Genomic DNA, 22,123 nt, shown 5'->3' with positions numbered 1-22,123 from the left:
AACTTTGTCAAATATTTGCAAGATTGTAGTAAAAATTGGGATTCTAACCAGACTACAAAACTTTTTGTTTGTATTTTGTGAACAGTGCCAAGACACCCAAAGTAGAAGAGGAGCCTCTGATGGATGATGTGATGGCAGCAATGGTGCTTACTAGTCTTTCTGCAAGTCCTCTTGGTGGCTATCGTAGCAGACACAACTCAAATGAATCTACAGCTTCATCAACATCAGGTAGGAACCAATCAACTCTGATACAATGTACATTGGACTATTATTGGGCTACCAAAAAAGAACTTTAGAAACACAATCCTCGATGGAAGGACTTTCCACATGGGTGATACTGATGGGGTGACCCCCTCATCCCCCTGGCAAAGTGGCAACACCTCTGTTGTAAATTGTCCACTTCAAACTTTTCTGGAGAGAAACCTTGGAGAGCTTTCACAGTCGGTTGCCAATGCATTTTTTTGTTCATAAGAATTGAGATATTGCGAAACAGTTGTTACTCAGGAGGAGGGGAGGGGGTATAAACTTCAAAAACTTGTCCTTTGTTATCACCCTATGTTGATCCGCATAACAATGTTGTGCTTTAAAAGTCCATGAAATAACATGTAAATACTTCAGAAGCCCTTGTACTTTAATGGAATAATACAAGTTTGTTTACTTTCTGATCGAGAAATAAAAATTCATTTTGTATTTTACTGAAGCATGAACTAGTCTTTGTATTCCCATATCACGTAGCATACCATTTAATGATAATGATATTGTGGGCATGAGTGTTGAGTCACATGTCAGCGAACCGGGTAAATCAACGAGGAACCGAGTTAAAAGCACGTATCCATCCATTCAGTAATGCTGCTGATAATATAATCAGATTTATGCTGGCAGCAGCAGCATGCGCAGATGTACAATTTGTGTGGGTTTAGTCACGTTCCTGGGCCAGCTAAAAATGCCTATTTACATAAAGCTAGGTCAAGGCCATATTACAGAATTGACCTGCTCCAGGATTGTAAACAAAGTCGGTGAGTTGCTCAACCACATAAATAGTGCATTTGTTGAAAATACCGGCTTTTATTAACAATCATAAAGATTATCTATCTTTTTTGTCAATTTTGAACAAGATAATTTCGATGATATAAAATTGTGACGTATGTATGCGGATTTATTTGCTTTGTACTGTCATTGGTGATCTTTGTAATTACCATATTGACTGTGTAGTGTACTGTGTACATTTTGTGTGCGTCAATTGGCAAAATTTAATTCATATTTCTGCAGTATTTAATAAAGCAGACGTAAAGATATGGAATTTTCAGATAGAAATTCAGCTGATACTCAACATTTACATTTACAAAGACAAACGTTCATATCCAATTTAGCTATCCAAATAAGAACAGCAATACAAAGTTATTCAGTCTACATTCCGGAGTTGATAACTGGTGAGGGGAAGGGGAGCAGCTTCAAATTTGAGCACACCTTGAAAAAGCCAAGGTAGCCTTTGCCCCCTCCCCCTCTCCCAAGGAAAGTCCTGGATATGCCACTGCTGTCAAATATAAATTTAGCCTATTTTTGGTCAAATTTTTGTCCACCCTGAAAGTCACAGTTGCCTTTCCCCCCTTCTCATCTGCTCCCACCACCCCTCCCCCTGCAAGGGGGTGGATACTAGGCCAAATTCTGTTAAACACTGCAAGTAGGTCACATCTTCCATTCAGAAAATCACAGTGTTGCTCCTTCTTGCTTGTTTAGCACTTGTTTGGTTGGAAAGGAGTATGTGAAGTGTCACTTAAGAGAGTTGAAGCAACAAAGAAATAATATAAGAAACACAAAGTGGGCTGAGGAGAGCCTTTGGGGTACAAACTGAACTTTGACTCTGGTGTGGAATAACAATGTATGGTTATTGTTTGGGTCATGGGAAGGGTGAGCTGGCTTTCAGTGAAAAATTGTGTAATTTCAAAGCATCGAAAATATACCAAACCATTTTCTGAACTTAATGTTGTCATATTCCCGATGTCATGTTCTAGCTTGGTCTCTTAAGAAACACTACACCACGTTCACTATTAATATAATATGACCCTTTCAGATCTTGTTCGTCAGAAATGATTAGTTCGGATACTATTGATCAAGCAAACAATAACTAGAAGGTCTTTGATGTCCAACAGAATTATATGTTCTGTAGCACACAATATCTCTTGACCAAGAGGAAATATTACAAATCCCTTTGTCAGTGTGATAATGTGCCAGATCGCATTTCTTTTTGTTGCGTAAAATTTCACAAATAGCCTTCTGGCGACAAATCGGTGAATAACCTCTGCACCAAAATATAACCAGAGATTTGAGCCAGAGTTGTGTTCTGCGCTTGAATGCACTTGTGTGCTATGCATTATCATGGACAAAAAACACTGGGTGCACCTGAGTGTGTCGCTGAACATGTCATGCGCTGCTTTTGAAAGCGCACGTCACACTTGCAGCGACCACAAAACGGAAATGAAAAAAGTGAAATTATACCTGCTAATGACAGTGGACATGGGTCATCTTTGTTCTCCGATTCAGAAAATAATAAAAATGACCAGAATTACATGTTGATGAAGTGTAATATTAAACCAGGTGGTGGGCGGTCTTAAGAGGGCATTGATATGGGACTGAACTTGTGTACGTCACTTTAATTGTTTCCTAAAAACGTGCGGAATAATTATAATAAAATTTCACACATTTTGATGAGAGAACAACAAAATTATAATTAAAAAGATAATTGAAAACATGGCTACCTGACCAGGTTAATTTAGTTCTATGCCTGGTAGGGAAAACAAGGAAAATTAGATTAATAAATTGCATAAATGTTGACTAATTATGATAGTATTGCTCAGGTCTTTTGTGGAGCATTGTCGTCAATTTCAAAACTGATTTGTTTTTGAATAAAAGCCAACAACATTCTTCACTTGTAAACATTTCAATCTGAAAGAAAATTTAAGTATTGATTTCTGAATTTTACTGCACGTAACACATGTAAAATTCACTTTCAAGAAACAATGATAGGGATATTTAATTATCTGCTATCAGGGGCAAGTTGAGTGTCATGGGCATGTTTCATGGGCGTAATATTAAAGCCTGCATGTTCTCTAACTGACCAGCCCTTCCCTGCAGCTTGACCATGTGAAGAGTGGACAAAGAGGAATCATTAACCCTGATTGCCCCCATGATGACCTTGGGAGCTGGCGCCAGTCATTGACCAAATCAGATTCCAGCTCTACCACCAAGTAGGGGGCTGATCCGCTTAACTTATGCATCATTTTCTCAGAATAATTCATCGCTTTTGATTTTGTTGACATTTAATTATACCCTAGAATTGTTTCAGCTTTATTCCTGGGCATCATCACTAGAATTGAAGCATATGGACGGCCAGGAAGGGTCATAGGAGGTCTTCAAGTTAAAAATGGCTCTTAAGCCATGTTGATAAATTCTGAAAACCTATATTTCCAGATAAAAATAGAATTTACAAACAGGGCTACTGTGTAAGGATAGAAAATCTAATCATGGTACCGGTATAGGCAAATTATAGGTCTGCGATCTTGAAATATTTCAATAATTTTGAGCAAGAATTTTTAATTTTGATGGTCTAGGTTATTCACTTGCCCCCTTAGTTTGATTACAATCTTGATGACCAATCGGTGAACCACCCCGGGGTTGCAGGTGTATCCTTAGCCTGGGGCCAGATGGTGAGAGGGGGATTTCTTTCTTTTACGTTTTTTTGTTTCTTTTATTATTTTAATAATTTCTCTAACCACATGGAAATATTGACCATAATGGGATTGATAAGCAATGGTTCAGTTCACTGGGTGAGACAAAGATGGCATGTATTACATGCAAAATCCTTCCAAGGTTTTTTGTTCCTTTGTTTAAATGCAGGATCCAAGTTTCTTGATAGTGTCGTGCATTTTGTGTGATTTTCTGTTTTTTTGTTAGCATCTTTTGGTATTCTTGTGCCTAATATGGAACAATATAGGCCTAATTGTCATCAAGAAGTTAAAAAGCTAGGAGACTAATAATTATTTAAAGTAATACAGAGTTCATGAGTTGATTCATCAAATTTTAAATATGGGAGAGATTAAGAAAGATTCTGAAGTGACACACGTGAACCTAATTTGAAGTTTGACGCTCTTTAGTACTTTTTACCTGCAGAGAATGGTGGAATAATACATGATGGTAGTACAAGTACAGGCTTTAATTTATATTTGGCACACCTTTCAGAAAATTATATAAATGAAACTTCTGATTGATAGTTGCTACCCCACCAGGGTACATACTAGGAAAATAAACTTACACATCAGTACTAATTTTATCATTGATTCCATCCATTATGTTATTTTACACTCACTTGGCATAGGCCTACAACTCAACCCTAAAAATAAACAATTCGGATTTAAACTAGTATTAGTGTGTGATACCCCCACAAGGGCACAGCATTGTTTAGGTGATATTGATCGCAGTTATTTTCTCCTCATCTCCTTAAAATACACACAAGAAAAATATCAATAATTGGTGTCATTGGCAGCTATCTTCAAAGGATAGTTATAATCAGAATCGCAAGAGAACCAAAAACAACTGCTCTGCATGCATGACGTCAGAGATGTTTTGTATTACAATTTTCGCAGAAGGACACCATTATCTTTATCAATACCTCTGGTATTAAGTAACTCTGTAAATAGATTTATCAATGTAAGTTTATAGTTTATTGATGTACAATCAATATTACAATAACGGGGTCATGTCGTTATTCAAGGACCGTTATTCAAGGGTCATTACTCGAATTTACAACAAGGCTCATTATTCAAGGGTCATTACTCAAGGTTCACTATTCAAGGGTCATTACATTCAAGGGTCATTATTCAAGGGTCGTTATTCAAGGGTCGTTATTCAAGGGTCATTACTCGAATTTAAAACAGGGCTCGTTATTCGAATTTACAAGGGTCATTCCTCCGAATATAAAGCAAGGTTCGCTATTCCGGATTTAAAATAAGGGTCGTTGCTCCGCGTTTCAAACAGGGCTCGTTATTCCGAATTTACAAGTAGGCTCATTATTCCGAATTTAAAATAAGGCTCGTTATTCCGAATTTAAAACTAGGCTCGTTATTCAAGGGTCATTACTCGAATTTAAAACCACGCTCGTTATTCCGAATTTAAAACAAGGGTCGTTATTCGAATTTAAAATAAGGCTCGTTATTCCGAATATAAAACTAGGCTCGTTATTCGAAGGGTCATTACTCAATTTAAAACCACGCTCGTTATTCGAATTTAAAACAAGGGTCGTTATTCAAGGGTCATTACTCAATTTAAAGCAAGGTTCGATATTCCGAATTTAAAATAAGGCTCGTTATTCGAATTTAAAACAAGGGTCGTTATTCGAAGGGTCATTACTCGAATTTAAAGCAAGGTTCGATATTCCGAATTTAAAATAAGTCTCGTTATTCGAATTTAAAACAAGGGTCGTTATTCCGAAGGGTCATTACTCGAATTTAAAGCAAGGTTCGATATTCCGAATTTAAAATAAGGCTCGTTATTCGAATTTAAAACAAGGGTCGTTATTCGAAGGGTCATTACTCCGAATTTAAAGCAAGGTTCGATATTCCGAATTTAAAATAAGTCTCGTTATTCGAATTTAAAACAAGGGTCGTTATTCGAAGGGTCATTACTCGAATTTAAAGCAAGGTTCGATATTCCGAATTTAAAATAAGGCTCGTTATTCCGAATTTAAAACAAGGGTCGTTATTCGAAGGGTCATTACTCGAATTTAAAGCAAGGTTCGATATTCCGAATTTAAAATAAGTCTCGTTATTCGAATTTAAAACAAGGGTCGTTATTCCGAAGGGTCATTACTCGAATTTAAAGCAAGGTTCGATATTCCGAATTTAAAATAAGTCTCGTTATTCCGAATTTAAAACCAGGCTCGTTATTCCGAATTTAAAACAATGCTCGTTATTCCGAAGGTACATCACTGCGAATTTAAAGCAAGGTTCAATATTCCGAATTTAAAATAAGTCTCGTTATTCGAATTTAAAACAAGGGTCGTTATTCGAAGGGTCATTACTCGAATTTAAAGCAAGGTTCGATATTCCGAATTTAAAATAAGTCTCGTTATTCCGAATTTAAAACAAGGGTCGTTATTCAAGGGTCATTACTCGAATTTAAAGCAAGGTTCGATATTCCGAATTTAAAATAAGTCTCGTTATTCGAATTTAAAACAAGGGTCGTTATTCGAAGGGTCATTACTCGAATTTAAAGCAAGGTTCGATATTCCGAATTTAAAATAAGTCTCGTTATTCCGAGGGTCATTTCCGAATTAAAAAGTAGGCTCGTTATTCCGAATTTAAAACCATGCTCGTTATTCCGAATTTAAAACAAGGGTCGTTATTCGAAGGGTCATTACTCGAATTTAAAGCAAGGTTCGATATTCCGAATTTAAAATAAGTCTCGTTATTCCGAATTTAAAACAAGGGTCGTTATTCGAAGGGTCATTACTCGAATTTAAAGCAAGGTTCGATATTCCGAATTTAAAATAAGTCTCGTTATTCCGAATTTAAAACAAGGGTCGTTATTCGAAGGGTCATTACTCCGAATTTAAAGCAAGGTTCGATATTCCGAATTTAAAATAAGTCTCGTTATTCGAATTTAAAACCAGGCTCGTTATTCGAATTTAAAACCATGCTCGTTATTCCGAATTTAAAACAAGGGTCGTTATTCAAGGGTCATTACTCGAATTTAAAGCAAGGTTCGATATTCCGAATTTAAAATAAGTCTCGTTATTCCGAATTTAAAACAAGGGTCGTTATTCGAAGGGTCATTACTCGAATTTAAAGCAAGGTTCGATATTCCGAATTTAAAATAAGTCTCGTTATTCGAATTTAAAACCAGGCTCGTTATTCCGAATTTAAAACCATGCTCGTTATTCGAATTTAAAACAAGGGTCGTTATTCGAAGGGTCATTATCTCGAATTTAAAGCAAGGTTCGATATTCGAATTGAAAATAAGGCTCGTTATTCCGAATTTAAAACAAGGGTCGTTATTCAAGGGTCATTACTCAATTTAAAACCAGGCTCGTTATTCGAATTTAAAACCATGCTCGTTATTCGAATTTAAAACAAGGCTCGTTATTCGAAGGGTCATTACTCAATTTAAAACCAGGCTCGTTATTCCGAATTTAAAACAAGGGTCGTTATTCGAATTTAAAACAAGGGTCGTTATTCGAAGGGTCATTACTCGAATTTAAAGCAAGGTTCGATATTCGAATTGAAAACAAGGGTCGTTATTCCGAATTTAAAACAAGGGTGGTTATTCAAGGGTCATTACTCAATTTAAAACCAGGCTCGTTATTCGAATTTAAAACCATGCTCGTTATTCGAATTTAAAACAAGGCTCGTTATTCGAAGGGTCATTACTCGAATTTAAAACCAGGCTCGTTATTCGAATTTAAAACCATGCTCGTTATTCGAATTTAAAACAAGGGTCGTTATTCGAAGGGTCATTACTCGAATTTTGGAGTAATGATTCTTCGATATTGATTCTTCGGAATAACGAACCTGGTTGAAAATTCGATTCAATAGGGTTCGTTATTCGAAGGGTCATTACTCGAAATGACAATAATGGGCCTTATAGGTAAAAAAACCAATACAAAAGAAAGAAAGAAAGAAAGAAAGAAAGAAAGAAAGAAAGAAAGAAACTAATTAATCAATTAACTAATTAATTAATACTTTGGTTAAATAAAAGCGAAAAATACAAAAATAACCTAATTTGCATATTTAACTGGCGGCCATCTTGGGTTTTTAGATGTCGGGATTTCAACAGAGTAAAGGTACAAAACGAAACATGCTAGAAACCTAACTTTTTTAATGAACGATAAAAAAGTATGGAGTTAGATTTTGTTAAACATGAATTGGTATAATAATAGCGTTCCCTATTAATGAACTGGAAATAAAAATGTTTGGGTTTTAAATACTTGTTTAAACACTTCAATACGTTACTTTGTAATACCTTTAAAGGTTACCATGATTACAGTTAAGGTACATGAGGTAAAGACTAAATTAACCAAATTAAACAGTAAATTAAACAGTCACGTAAATACTCAAAAACACTAAGGGCTAACTATAGCCCCTAGGTCTATGGCCTAACGATAAACACATTTAAAGCAATAATGTGTGATTTGCATAAAGAATAGATTCCTATTTAAATGTTTGTTTTCGCTTTTAATAGTTTTAATTCCCCTATAACACATTCAAGATGTTAACAAAAAATATGTCCCGGCACTCCGGCCATATTCAAGGTTAAAGGTCAACACAGTGGTCAAATTTCAAAGTTGCTCAAATCTGGTTAACAAATTATTCCTCTCATTGCAAGGATTCAGAAAAAGTATAGTTTGACCTACCTCGACTTCACGTTCTTGAGTTATAAGCAAAAGGTCAAATTTTGGGCGGTGGTCAGTTTTTTTGGCCACACAGGGGCCAACAATTAAAAATGCTCCGATTTCAACGCAAATTGTCTCAAATTGCTCGTCATGCAAAAGCAAGTCAAAGAAGGATTTGTTTGCACTGTCTAAAATGCTTCGTTATTGACAAAATTGGCCATAAAGTAATTTTTGGCCCCTATGTGGCCAAAAAACTGGAAAAGCGTTCATTTTCTAAACATGTATGCCCTACTGAACTCGGGGAGGATGGTTGGGGGTATAGTGCCGACAGGCGTTGGGTAGTAGGGGCCTGTCGGTAATAAATGGTGATTAAAAGGGTTTATTGGGTATTATAAAAATGAAAAAAGGGTAATTGCGTGTAAATTTTTGACAAAATGGGTTTATTGGGTATAAGACTTGAAAAAGGGAGTTATCGGGTAGAGAAATTTCAATAAATATGGAACAAATTTCAAAAGTTTTAATTTTTTGCAAATTTGCAATAGAAATATAGATGCCAATAGTTTGATTTTAAGTTTCTTCATTAATTACTTCATGGCATTTTTATGATAAAATTGGGGAGAATGTAAAAAAAAAGGAGGGTCTCATCTAGCATATTGACTTTAAAAAAGGGGTCTTTTCTTATTATTCGGCTCAATTCCAATCAGCGGAATTAGCGGACGGAAAACTGGATGGCGCCTCTGCCGAACTAAATTTCCTTTTTTTTCATTTCATATTATGTTAGGGAAATGTGGCTGGGAGAATGTATGTATGGCGAAGAGTGGTGTGAGATCTAGCTATCTCGCTGGCAGTTTTCCGGTCCGCTAATTCCAGCTGATTGGAGTTAGTCGAGCCACATACGCCCAAAACGCCATCATCGGCAGGATGGGTGCCAGTTATAAGATAACTCTTGACAGGCACATTATACCCGTCTATTCAAAAGTTGAGTGCTCTCACTGAACTTTTAGGGTTGAAATCCATGAACACGAAGACAGAGTAGGCCTATTAATCAACTGATGACACAATCTTAGAAACAAACAGGTTGTAGGGGTTCTACATACAGGACAACTAGGGGTTCTAGGAAATTGCAAGAACTCAAAATGGCGGGCTTTAACAGAACCTGGCTTCTCATGCCTAAAATGGTTCTTTCTGGCCCTTGCATAACCCTTTTTATTATAGTTCTACGTACATGACATTCTAAGTATAGGTTATCTCGAAAGTCTCTTTACCATTTCGAGCCTTTATATCTCTCACATGTATTATCGTAAGGGAAATCCAAATACATATTTGAAAAGAGCACACTTGTACAATTATTCTCAAACTCAGGTGCCCTTTTTAAACCATGGATATCAACTTTTAGATATTCAAGTCAGGAATGTTTGCTAATGATGTTTACCAACTGTAGATATTTGATTTTGGACTTCAGAAGTTTAAATTCTGTCACTAGAAGCTACTGGACCTTTCAAAACAAGAAAATACCTGGTTAAGTTTCAGCTAGATTACCATTATGTCATCAAAAGCTGCTTGAAATGGCAAAGCCGATGTAAGCTTTCATGTTGGATCCTCGTATAGGCCCCGGTATAGGCCTACACTTTAAAGGCTACGTTCTACATTCAGTTTGGATATGTTAAGAAATTTCATGTGAGACCAAGGAAAAGTCAGTAATAATATATCTTAGTAAATGATTTCATTTTACTCAGTACTTGATATGTTTTTCCGGGTTTTTCCCTTTAATGACGCATTTTGATGCAATGAAAGTTGCCCTGAATTTTCCGGTCCACTGATTCCGCTGATTAGAGTTAGCCGAGCTAAAGCGCCCAAAACGTCATCAACGCCAGGAAGGGTGTCAATTATAAGAAAACTGTATCAAAATATGTCAATCGCTCCCTCAAAACCAGGAACATGGTATTGGCAAACTATGATCTTTGAGAATGTGATATAGGCCTATTTAAAAATGAGAAAATATGTTTGAAAATGTTATCAAAAGTTTGATAATACGGTGAGATTTTCAATGTTTTTAGATAAAAGGATTTGGTATTGTTAGTGTCACTTTTTGGTCCACGTCGAATATTCGATGCAACAAGTTTTTGCTATTCAATATTAATACAGGGTGTCCCAGAAAAAATTACCGAGTGAATAGAATTGAACGTAAGTCAAGAAGTAGACATAAGAATCAAAAAATTAAAAATGTAGCGCATAGCCTATTTGATTGTGCATCACGTACGAAAATTTTATTTGATTCGGTTGACTGGTTGCGAAGATATTAACGATTACATAATGCGCGCATCAATGCAGTTCATTCCAAGTTTGAGCATAGGCGCTTTTTTCATACTCGCGCACCGCTTTCTAAAGTTTGTCTATCTCATTAAATTTAGTCCACATTATCTATTTTATAATCCGACGGTGTTATGTTATTCATGCTTTCACTGAAGATGATAACATTTTGTCCGAGAAAACTTTGATTTCTGCAATTGGAAGCTTTCCAAGTTTAATTCTTCAGGTTGTGCAAATAGTTTAAGTTTCCAAAGAACATTTGAGCCACAAATGACAATGACCAAGTGCTTACAGTTAACGTGTGATTTTTGATACCATGCAACATTAATGTTGAAGTTTTAAAAGATTTACACTTTGCATTACAAGTTCTGCGAAAGATTCCAAAAGCTTAAATGTCTGTGAGAATTGTTTTAAGCCAGCTGGGGTTCTTTTTTGCAATAATTCTTTATACAACATTAATATCAACATTAACGAAAAAGATATTTACAAGTACCGAGCATCATCTTACATGCAAGCTTTCAATTTCAATATCGTGCTGGTTGTTTTCAAATTTTAACAAAACCTAATTAAATGTTTTGAAAGAAACAGATTGTTTAAAAAGAACGAAAAGGATTTCACAGAACAAAACATGAAGCCCATTGACATTTAACCACTATTATATAGTGCTCATTGTGTTGCAGAATTATCTTTCTCTCAAACTTGGAATGAAATGAATTGACGCATGCGTTATGTAATCGCCCATTTCTTCGCAATCAGTCAACCGATTCCAGTAAAATTGACATACATGATGCAGAATAAGATGGGCTACACGCTGATCTTTCAATATTTGGATTCTGATGTCTATTTCTCGACTTACGTCCAAATTCATTCGCTCGGTAATTTTTTCTGGGACACCCTGTATGTCTATTATATTTCCATAATGAATTACAATTCACCTAACGCATTGTATTTTCATGTACTATATTATGGAAGAAAAGATGATGCAGCTCTGGCTAGCTTGCTAATCAAATTTTGTTTTCAAATTTTATAATCGCAACATCATAATAACCTTAAGGCGTGTCGGAATAGTCATGCAGAAACTCAATTTTCATTGTATAGATTAGGAGATTAATGAAAAGTTAAGCTGGTTTCATACTTTCTGCCGCTTGCCGCTGAGCGGCATGACGCTTCATCATGCCGCTTGTACTTTTCTGCAAGCGGAGCGGCACACCGCTAAGCGGCAGCGGCATGACTCTGAAAGCTACTCTTGCCGCTCAGCACCGCTCAAAAATCGTATTTTGTTCTCATGCGTCAGAGCGGCACCGCACCGAGTTGACTTGAATTCAACTCCCAGCGGTGCTGCCGCCGCGGCAAAGCGGTGGAGTAATCGATATATCGGCTTGCCGCTGATCACCGCTAGCGTTTTTAGTGAGATTGCGCAGTGAAGTAAAATCATCTTCAGAGCGGCAAAGCGGCAAGCGGCAGGAAAGTATGAAACCAGCATTACACCTCGAAGATTTGAATGGGTACGGAATGCAAAGAAACAAAAAAAACCCAAAAAAACAAAGGGGGGCACTGAAGTGGGCAAATGGCGAAATGATGATATTGTATACACTCCTAGATAGTGAGAACCAATCAAAGCCTCCGTAAAGCTGGTTTCATACTTTCTGCCGCTTGCCGCTGAGCGGCATGACGCTTCATCATGCCGCTTGTACTTTTCTGCAAGCGGAGCGGCACACCGCTAAGCGGCAGCGGTATGACTCTGAAAGCTACTCTTGCCGCTCAGCACCGCTCCAAAATCGTATTTTGTTCTCATACGTCAGAGCGGCACCGCCCGAGTTGACTTGAATTCAACTCCCAGCGGTGCTGCCGCCGCTGCAAAGCGGTGAGTAATCGATATATCGGCTTGCCGCTGGTCACCGCTAAGCGTTTTTAGTGAGATTGCGAGTGAAGTAAAATCATCTTCAGAGCGGCAAAGCGGCAAGCGGCAGGAAAGTATGAAACCAGCATTATGAGCGGCAAGCGGCAGAAAGTATGAAACCAGCTTTAGTAAATTACTAGCCGTGCATAAATTAGGGGTTCATTCATAGGATTGAGGGCATGATCGCTGAAATGCCCGAGGCGTGAGCCGAGGGCATAAACAGCGATCATGCCCGAATCCTATGAATGAACCCTGCTCATACATACCCAACATTCTTAGCAATTCAATACAGATGAAAATAATAAGGGTTTACAAGTTTAAATAACATTTCCATACCGTTTTCCTTCATAAATTGGAAGAAAATGAGTAGGCCTACTTGCAGGAAGCAGCTCCGCTCATGAGGTCAACGGCTGGGAGGCAGCGCGTCATCTTTTGCGCCCGCGTGAGATGGGCGCGGTGACAATCGCGTGTACGCAACACTAGCAAATCGTGGATCGTGTTAATTGGGTTCCAACGCTGCGTGACGCAGCTTGTTATGCCCCGCGTACTGGTCATAAACGGTATTTATAACCAGCAAAAAAGAGCGCAAATCCAATCAGAAACGCCGTTATATCGTGAGTATGTATGAATGTTGTATAATTGCACGGGCGCCGCACTCAGCGTAGTGCTCGTGAAAGTGCTTTCGGACGCGTTCATTTTTTACTTGCGAGTTGGTGCATTTGTATTTGCCTGCATTTCCCAAATTTTTAGTAACAATTTTGTTACAAAAATGAAAAAGTAACAGGATTTTTTTTCTCGTGTATGAAATAGGTTAATCATCGTATCACTTGTTGCTCGAGAATTGTACAAAATAATGCACTTGTACTGTGATGTTGATGCGTCTAATGCACTCCCCCCTTCGAGGCTCGTGCATTAGACGCATCAACATCTCAGTACTGCGATGCATTATTTTGTATAATTTCACTCCCAACAAGTGATACGCATGTATTAACCTATAATTAAGTCATATTCGGTTTTCTCATATTTAATTTCTTTGAAATTGCAGCTTCAATTGGCTTTTTTATTTGAAAGATATCGGATATTCGGTTCTCATTATGGTCATAGACGTGGACAAGATAACATAAAATTGAAACCACTTATCATTCCTTTTGTCTGGTACCAGCGGTTTTGTGCTCCTCCGTCACTAAACAAAGTGACGGAGAAGCACAAACCAGCTGGGACCGAGACTTTACTAATGCACGTATGCAATTTCTTTTGTATTTTATTGTTTTTATGAGGCAATTTTGACAAACTTGTAGTTAAACTGGTTATTAAACCTATTTTATTACAGAAAATTTTGTTTTTGTATCTTTTTTTATTATTGCAAATAGCCAAGCCATGTTTTGTGATTCAATTTGCATTTGTAAATAAGTGATAAATGTTTCATTTTTTTTCATCTCAAAACTAATTATTATGTAACAAAAAATATTTCTGACTGTAGGCCTAATAAGGCCAGATTTTGCAATTATAAGTATAAGAAATTAAAGGCATTGGGTGTCATTGCTCACAAGTGCACTTCACTGAAATGTGTCATCATATCAATGAGACAAAAAATGTGTTGAATGATTCATTATAACTTAAGTTGTGTGGTACTGTTTATGAGCTTTCTGTGTTACTTTTTAATATTTGACTGACTATATTTTTTGCAAGTTTTGGCCATTCTTTTTTTTTCTTTCTTTCTTATTTACTTGCTTACTTATTTTCTTTCTTCTCATTCTTTCTTTTTTTCTTTCTTTCGTTCTTTCTTTCTTTCTGTGTCTGTGTGTCTGTATGTCTTTCTTTCTTTTTATATTTCTGTCTGTCTTCCTCTCTCTCTCTCTCTCTATCCGTCATTTTTTTTATTTTTGTATTTCTTTATGTTTTGTCTGTCTGCCTGCCTTTCTGACTTTCGCTCATTTTTTTTTTCTTTAATTCTTTTTTTTTCTGTCTGTCTCTTTCTTTCTTTCTTTCCTTCTTTCTTTTAATACTTTCTTTTATTACTTTCTTTTATTACTTTCTTTATTTTTTGTCTGCTTTTTGTCTTTTTTTCTATTTGTCTTTCTTTGTCTCTCTTCTCTCTCTCGCCCTCCCCTTTCTTCGTTCTTTCTTTTATTCCTCTCTTTATATCCTTTCATTTTGTCTATATCTTTATCTCTCTCTCTCTCTCTCTCCATTCCTCTTCTTTCTTTCTTTCTTTCTTTCTTTGTTTCTTTCTTTCTTTCTTTCTTTCTTTTTTTACCTATAAGGCCCATTATTGTCATTTCGGAGTAATGACCCTTCGGAATAACGAACCCTATTGAATCGAATTTACAACCAGGTTCGTTATTCCGGAAGGAATCAATCTCGAAGGGTCATACTCAAATTGAGTAATGACCCTTCGAATAACGACCCTTGTTTAAAATTCGGAATAACGAGCCTAATTTTAAATTCGAATAATGACCCTTCGAATAACGACCCTTGTTTTAAATTCGGAATAACGAGCCTTCTTTTAAATTCGAATAATGACCCTTCGGAATAACGACCCTTGTTTTAAATTCGGAATAACGAACCTAGTTTTAAATTCGGAATAACGAGCCTACTTTTTAATTGAGTAATGACCCTTCGGAATAACGAGTCTCATATTAAATTCGAGTAACGACCCTTCGGAATAATGAACCTTAATATAAATTGAGTAATGACCCTTGAATAACGACCCTTGTTTTAAATTCGGAATAACGAGCCTGGTTTTAAATTGGAGTAATGACCCTTCGAATAACGACCCTTGTTTTAAATTCGAATAACGAGCCTTATTTTCAATTCGAATATCGAACCTTGCTTTAAATTCGGAGTAATGACCCTTCGGAATAACGACCCTTGTTTTAAATTCGGAATAACGAGCATGGGTTTAAATTCGGAATAACGAGCCTGGTTTTAAATTGAGTAATAACCCTTCGAATAACGACCTTTGTTTTAAATTCGAATAACGAGCCTTATTTTAAATTCGAATATCTAACCTTGCTTTAAAATCGGAGTAATGACCCTTGAATAACGACCCTTGTTTTAAATTCGGAATAACGAGCGTGGTTTTAAATTGAGTAATGACCCTTCGAATAACGAGCCTAGTTTTAAATTCGGAATAACGAGCCTTATTTTAAATTCGGAATAACGAGCCTAGTTGTAAATTCGGAATAACGAGCCCTGTTTTAAATTCGGAGTAATGACCCTTCGGAATAACGAGCCTTGTTTTAAATTCGAATAACGAGCCTGGTTTTAAATTCGAATAACGAGCCTAGTTGTAAATTCGAATAACGAGCCCTGTTTTAAATTGAGTAATGACCCTTCGGAATAACGAGCCTTGTTTTAAATTCGGAATAACGAGCCTGGTTTAAAATTCGGAATAACGAGCCTAGTTGTAAATTCGGAATAACGAGCCCTGTTTTAAATTGAGTAATGACCCTTCGAATAACGACCCTTCGAATACCGAACCTTGTTGTAAATTCGAGTAATGACCCTTCGAATAACGGTCCTTGAATAACGAACCTTATCGTTAATTCGGAGTAATGAACCTTCGGAATAACGACCCTTCGGAATAACGAAGCGAAACCACAATAACAATTTATAAATCCCCAACTAATGATAGAATAAGACCTTCCACTCTATCAATTGATTTTATTATGAATTATGAACGGTGAACTTTTGACATGTTTTTCTTCATGAATTTTGAATGTTCAGTACAACACTCTTTTCAAGGAAATGTGTTATTGTGGTCTTGCACTACAAGTCCAATCTATGTGAAATTGGCAGATTATGTCAAATAAATGGTGATGAGCTAATAATATCCGTACTTGGAAGCGAAGTGCATAAATAGTGTGCAAAAATATGAAATGAAATATGAAATTCACTTATGAAGGCAGGGGGAGATACCCCTCCCCATTATTTGCACCAGAGATAAATTAAGTTAATTTCTTTTGAGAAATTCTTCACCAGATGCCCCACCCCATAATTAAATGAGATAATTCTAAATATTGACATCATTAAAATCCCTAATTTTTAGAATGGTACTTGGAACTGAATGTTTAATACTTGGTAATATTTACTCATAAATTTCTTCAATACCCATTCAATGTGGGAGGGGCTAACAAACTGCTTAAGACTTTATGAATAGTATTAATATTTATTTACCATTGTTAACCAGAAATCATCTTATGAAGTAGATACCATGTGAAAATATTTGCACAGTAGTCATGGAACAGATGCAAGGAGATTGTCATCATATAGATTGTGCTCCCTGAAGTGAATATAAGAGGGGTTTCTGGGAAAGCAGGAAAGCCTCTGCTGATACAGTAGTGTTGATTAAAGCTTAATGAACTTGAGCGTACGGTGTGCATTGACATGGTTTTCATTACTATGCGCATTATGATGCAGGGCAATGACCTAGTAATTTATATAGTGTGCATCGATCAACATTGAATGCATGCATTCATGTGTGTACTAGAAGCAGCCTGAGTTCTCATCACTCGCCTGCTTATGTGCGCTTGACAAATATGTTATACCAACTTATTGTAATATAATTTAAAAAAGAAAAGCAAGAGAACTAAGTTACCATTGCAAACTGGTTGAAAAGAACACTATACATGATTGCACTTTCACACCTACTCGCAAAAAGGGGACTATATTTTGAATAATAATGTGAGAACATAATTTTTTCATTAAACAAATATGCCATCACCTGCAGTCTGGATAGCAAACATCAATAGGGGGCTATTTCTCAAATATATTGCCAAATATTCTGCACAGTTGTAAATTGAATCTTAAAAATCTTCAGCTCTGAGCCCTCCCATCCCCTTCTAAATGCCCAAAACTAAGACTTGGTACCCGGATGGTAGTAGCCTACTCTACTCTATAGAAAAGTTTCTTTATTTCAATAAACTATGATGCATTTACACATTTTAGAAAACTATCCAGGTACACTAAATATTTCAATTGTATTGTTTTCTTATTTTGATTTTCTAGATATCTTGCTGCCTACAAGTCCAAGGAGTCCACCTCCATTTGGAGACATGTCTTTTAGCCCAACCAGTAGTGGTCATTTCAGCTGGGACATGAACTCGAGGGGAACACCATCACCAGTCTCATCAACAAGTAAGACTCCTTCATCTTTTAAGTTAAAAATCATCATCATCTTTTAGTTCCAACTAATAATAAAAATTCCTTTAAAAAAGGAATGGGGTGCCCAATGGGAGCTTTGACTAATAAAAATGGAATCAGGTCCAGTATGTTCATTTGAACGAATTTTTAGCTCAAATTGTGTCTAAACTTGAGTTAACTATTCAGTGGGGTTGAGTCACTGAATATCATTTGAGTCGATCAGACCATTTTAACTCGTGAGTCATGAGTTAAAGTCATGAGTCATGACTTGCTACAAAGTTTGGTTAGTTTTCAGCAACATGATTATATGATTACATCATTTCCAACAGGGGGCTGAAACTTGGCAGTAATTGAAATGTGCAACTTGAGTGAAATTTATGAAACTTGGGAAGTTGAAATAAATAAAATGTAAAGGACAATATATTAGATGGTAGTCACAGAGATGCAGGGATAGATGACTCTGATATGAACCACAAAGAAATACCTATGCAATGTATGAGCACGTTTAAAAAAAAAGCACCTCACTTAACTCTGTAAAATTAAACAGAGTTTTCTTACAATCATGACAATGGAAAAGTCCAGAACCAAGTCAGTGTGTTTATTTCTTTCATGCTTTTGTGTGTGTGTGTGTGTGTGTGTTTTAACAATCCCTGGCCGCTATTTCAAGGGCATTTAATTATTGTCCCAAAGGCAGATCAGTGTAACCTTGATCTTGTGTTTCCCTACATGAGCACTACTGTGTGCTCAAGTTGTTGTTCAACTACATGTAGGGATGCCAGACTTGCTTGAAGTGTGTTCCTTGGGTTTTCCAGGATCTGTGCCTAAGGGCAGGTAGCAAACTAGACCCTGGACAAAGTGACCTGGTCATTGGTCACTATTTACAAACCACAATCAAACTAGACAGTGGTCAGACTATCAGGAATATTGATATTACTGATTAAACAGCCTGGTCAGTTCAGGACAATTCCAACCAATTGGTCAATTCTGCAAATAACATGTCCAAGGGCAGTTGGTCATTATCACTAGACCATTGGTTTTGAACCTCCCTCAGGAAAAGTTTTACTCCATTGACTTATTTAAGTCCGCTTTTGCCGGCCGGCCCTGATATGTAAAGTCTCGCAATGACCTTTAATTTTCAAGTGTTTACTTTGGTCCGTCTTTGTCTTTCAATTACGTGAATTAAGTCGAAAGAAAAGAAAATTAATTTGATCGTAAGTTTGAAAATTAATTAAATTTTAAGTTTCTTTGTTAGTGACTGAAATATGGGAGATACTCCTGCCTACATTGGCATATAGGCCAGGGTCCTATCCTATAATATAGTGATAATTACACAGGTTCCATTTATTCTAAAATTAGTATTATGGCAACATAATTGGCCCTACATTGTACATTGGGATATTCATAATATTTTGTTTAAAGGGGGCCGAAGTTTGGTCCCTTCTACTTTTGCCTGCTAATCAGGGGAATCACACCCAGGGGAATGTGGTGGGGTTTTACTTTAGGTATTCTGCAAAAATGTATTAATTTTGGCTTTGGAATCAGTCCTCCACCACCCTCCCACATACAAACTTTTTGTGCATGCATATATATATAGGCTGGGCTTATTTATCTTTACGGTAGGTTGGGAGTAATTGCAAATGTTTGCTAATTTTCAAATCAAATAAAAATGCACTTGGCAATTGCGCAATTTTACCCAAAACGCCCACATCTGAACAAAGATATCCTTGAATTTGACCCGTACCTGAGCCTGAGCTGTACCCCCTGCGATTGTGATGGCCTTTTATATGAAATTGTATCTGATAGTACTGACCCATTTTTGTGAGTCACGGTCAATCTTGCTCATGGTCATCGTATAGTTTGGTACAGCTGATCATGAAGTGACCGACTTTAAGTGTGAATTTGTAATTCAGACAATAAATTTGCAGATAACAAAATGGAAGTAAGAAAGTAGTACAAATTTCACCCAATTAAGAGATGCACTACAAGCCAGGCTCACAAATCTGGTTTTTTTAAAAAGAAACATTCTTGGCATGAAATAGAGATGATTTCAAGAGTTTTCAATTTGCCAGTGCTAAACTTCTAAGAAACATCAGTGTAACCTCATCAGATTTTTCAAAAATAAATTGAGATCAGTGTGTGTTGCAGTCTGTGTGTAGTCTCAAACATGAGAACTTTCCTTTTTAAAAGGAATTCCTTTTTGGGGGCCAAAATTTCTGCATTAATTTAATAAAATTTGTATTTCTTTTTAGCCCGTTTTGAACATTTTTGCCATATTTTTTGTGCTTTTTCCTTTTTTTTTTTTTTCATTGAATGTATTCTCATGCCTGGTTTAGTCATGAGCAGCGCTCAAATTTTGGTTGTCCGGTTGCCGGGACAACTAAAAAAGTCGCCGGACAACCAAAAATACTGATTTAGTTGTCCGCCGGACAACCATAAATCTAGCCAAAAGTCACATTCGTAGGCCTACGGACAACCAAAAACTTAGACGGACAACCAGAAATTGTAATCTGGTTGTCCGTGGGACAACCATTTATTTTTCCTAAATTCGAACACTGGTCATGAGTGATGACTCCACCCATTTGTTTCATCATGCATGATATTTGACATGCAATGCTTGGTCTTAATGCTAAAGTACATTTATTATGACCAGTACGTGAGAAATGCCACAATCATTGATCATCAGAACTGAATTACAGATCTAGAAACAATGACCATTTGGATTGCTGTGTGGACAGCACTGCCGTTGAAGGCGGGCAACCAATGAGATTGATGATCATGTTGATAATTTGAAAAAGCCCTCATAATGAGATGGGAACGTGACAGAATATTCAAGAAGCAGGGAATTCACAATTGAAAGAACTTTACATCATAAACATGTATTGTCAGCAGTGATTTTATTAGCTCTTATTGTAATGTTGTGGAAATTTGATTTGATGAGAGCTCTGATATTAAAAAAAGTATGTCAAGCACATCTACATCTAGCATCTTGTTTCCCTATAATTCAAACATTAAACTCTAACCCTACACCCAAACCTTAGAATTTGTGATAACCCTTACATGACGGTAGAAGAGCCCATTTTTGTTTGACATAAAAATGATGAGAGGGAACAAATGACTATGAGCACCATGTGATGAGGAAACTGGTGATAATTGCATCACACAAGACCATGATCTTGTTGCAAATTCTTGCCAATCATACAGTAATTGAATTTGGCAGTTTACCAGGGGTTGAGGACTTTAAACATCAGGCCTGGATCCAAACCACAACTTTGGGTTGTCTAGCGTTTGAGGTAAAACCACAAATGCTGAAGTCTGATATGATACCGGTTTATTACCGGTAAACAAGTTAGTCATAGTGGTAGATATTGGGAAATTCCCAGTGCTGACGTGCCAAACTGTGCGTAAAGGCACAAATGATACATGCACATTGTACACATAGATGTAGATTGTCACGTACAGTACATTGTACCATATTGCCTGTATCAGTGCATACAGCTGTGGAACAACATAGCACTTTATTCACTTGAAACAGGGTATCCAGGGTTGATTTGATAGCCATAAACTATCTGTATTAAAAAAAGACTAAAGTTCAAATAATAGTTAATATTATGGATGTTATTCAGACTTGGTGGATAATGCCGGGGATATTGGGCATATCTAATTATTTCCTATACATGTACCGGTAGTCCGGTATTAGCAATTTTAAAGGTATACTGACAATCTGACACCGCTTAGTATGCACGTTCCAGTGAAGAGCCTAGAAGAGCCAACGAACGATTACGTCCATGGTTCATTTCTTTATTTATAGCTGTCAGTGACTAATAAAAAACAACACAATAAATAAATCAGCTGCAAGAAGTTATGAAGTCATTGATGTGTCAGTTGAGTTTTCCAAGAAAGTAGGGTTTAAATTCTCACATTAGAAATCCTCTTGATGATAGCAAATCCATTTGAAATTGAAAGACAATGCAATATGAGTAATATTCTGTGAAAGGAGTCACTAAAATATCAATTATCAAATCCTGATCTCTTCCCCCCCCCTTTTTTTTTTTTTTTGTTGTGAAAAAAATGAATAAATTTTCATGACTAGGTCTTTGTTATTGCAATAAATATTTGAATTAATTTTTTGACCGCCTACATTGTGAAGCTTGCTTGAAATGAAAACAATAAAATATTACAAATAAATTTTCAATGAAAATTAAATTAATGGAAAAAAATATAAGGGTGGGGATAATAAAATCAATAATCGCATACTGCTGCCATTAATAAATATTGTTGTTGTATGTTGCACTCTGAATGCACTTTATCACTGAACCAAGGGAGAGGAATCCTAGTACAGATGGGTGAATTTTTTGAATGTGAAATATTTCACCAATTTCACCTGC

The 22,123-nt window shown here is 36.5% G+C and overlaps 1 protein-coding gene across 3 annotated transcripts in view; it reads left to right on the top strand.

Moving 5' to 3' along the window:
• The window catches only part of LOC140158717 (zinc finger protein 704-like), a 46,106-nt gene that overhangs the window by 5,062 nt on the left and 18,921 nt on the right, over positions 1-22,123 (top strand). For all 3 annotated transcript variants that reach the window (XR_011859821.1, XM_072181909.1, XM_072181908.1), the window contains exons 2-3: positions 86-228; positions 17,604-17,732. Coding sequence is in view for 2 of the 3 variants with exons in the window: in XM_072181909.1 (XP_072038010.1) it covers positions 86-228; positions 17,604-17,732 (272 nt within the window). In the remaining variant the exon portion in view is untranslated. The remainder of the gene's footprint in view (positions 1-85; positions 229-17,603; positions 17,733-22,123) is intronic.

Source organism: Amphiura filiformis, chromosome 8 (assembly GCF_039555335.1).
Source record: "Amphiura filiformis chromosome 8, Afil_fr2py, whole genome shotgun sequence".
Taxonomy (NCBI): domain Eukaryota; kingdom Metazoa; phylum Echinodermata; class Ophiuroidea; order Amphilepidida; family Amphiuridae; genus Amphiura; species Amphiura filiformis.
The sequence above is the reverse complement of the archived record's forward strand: the minus strand, read 5'-3'. Positions and strand labels throughout refer to the sequence as shown.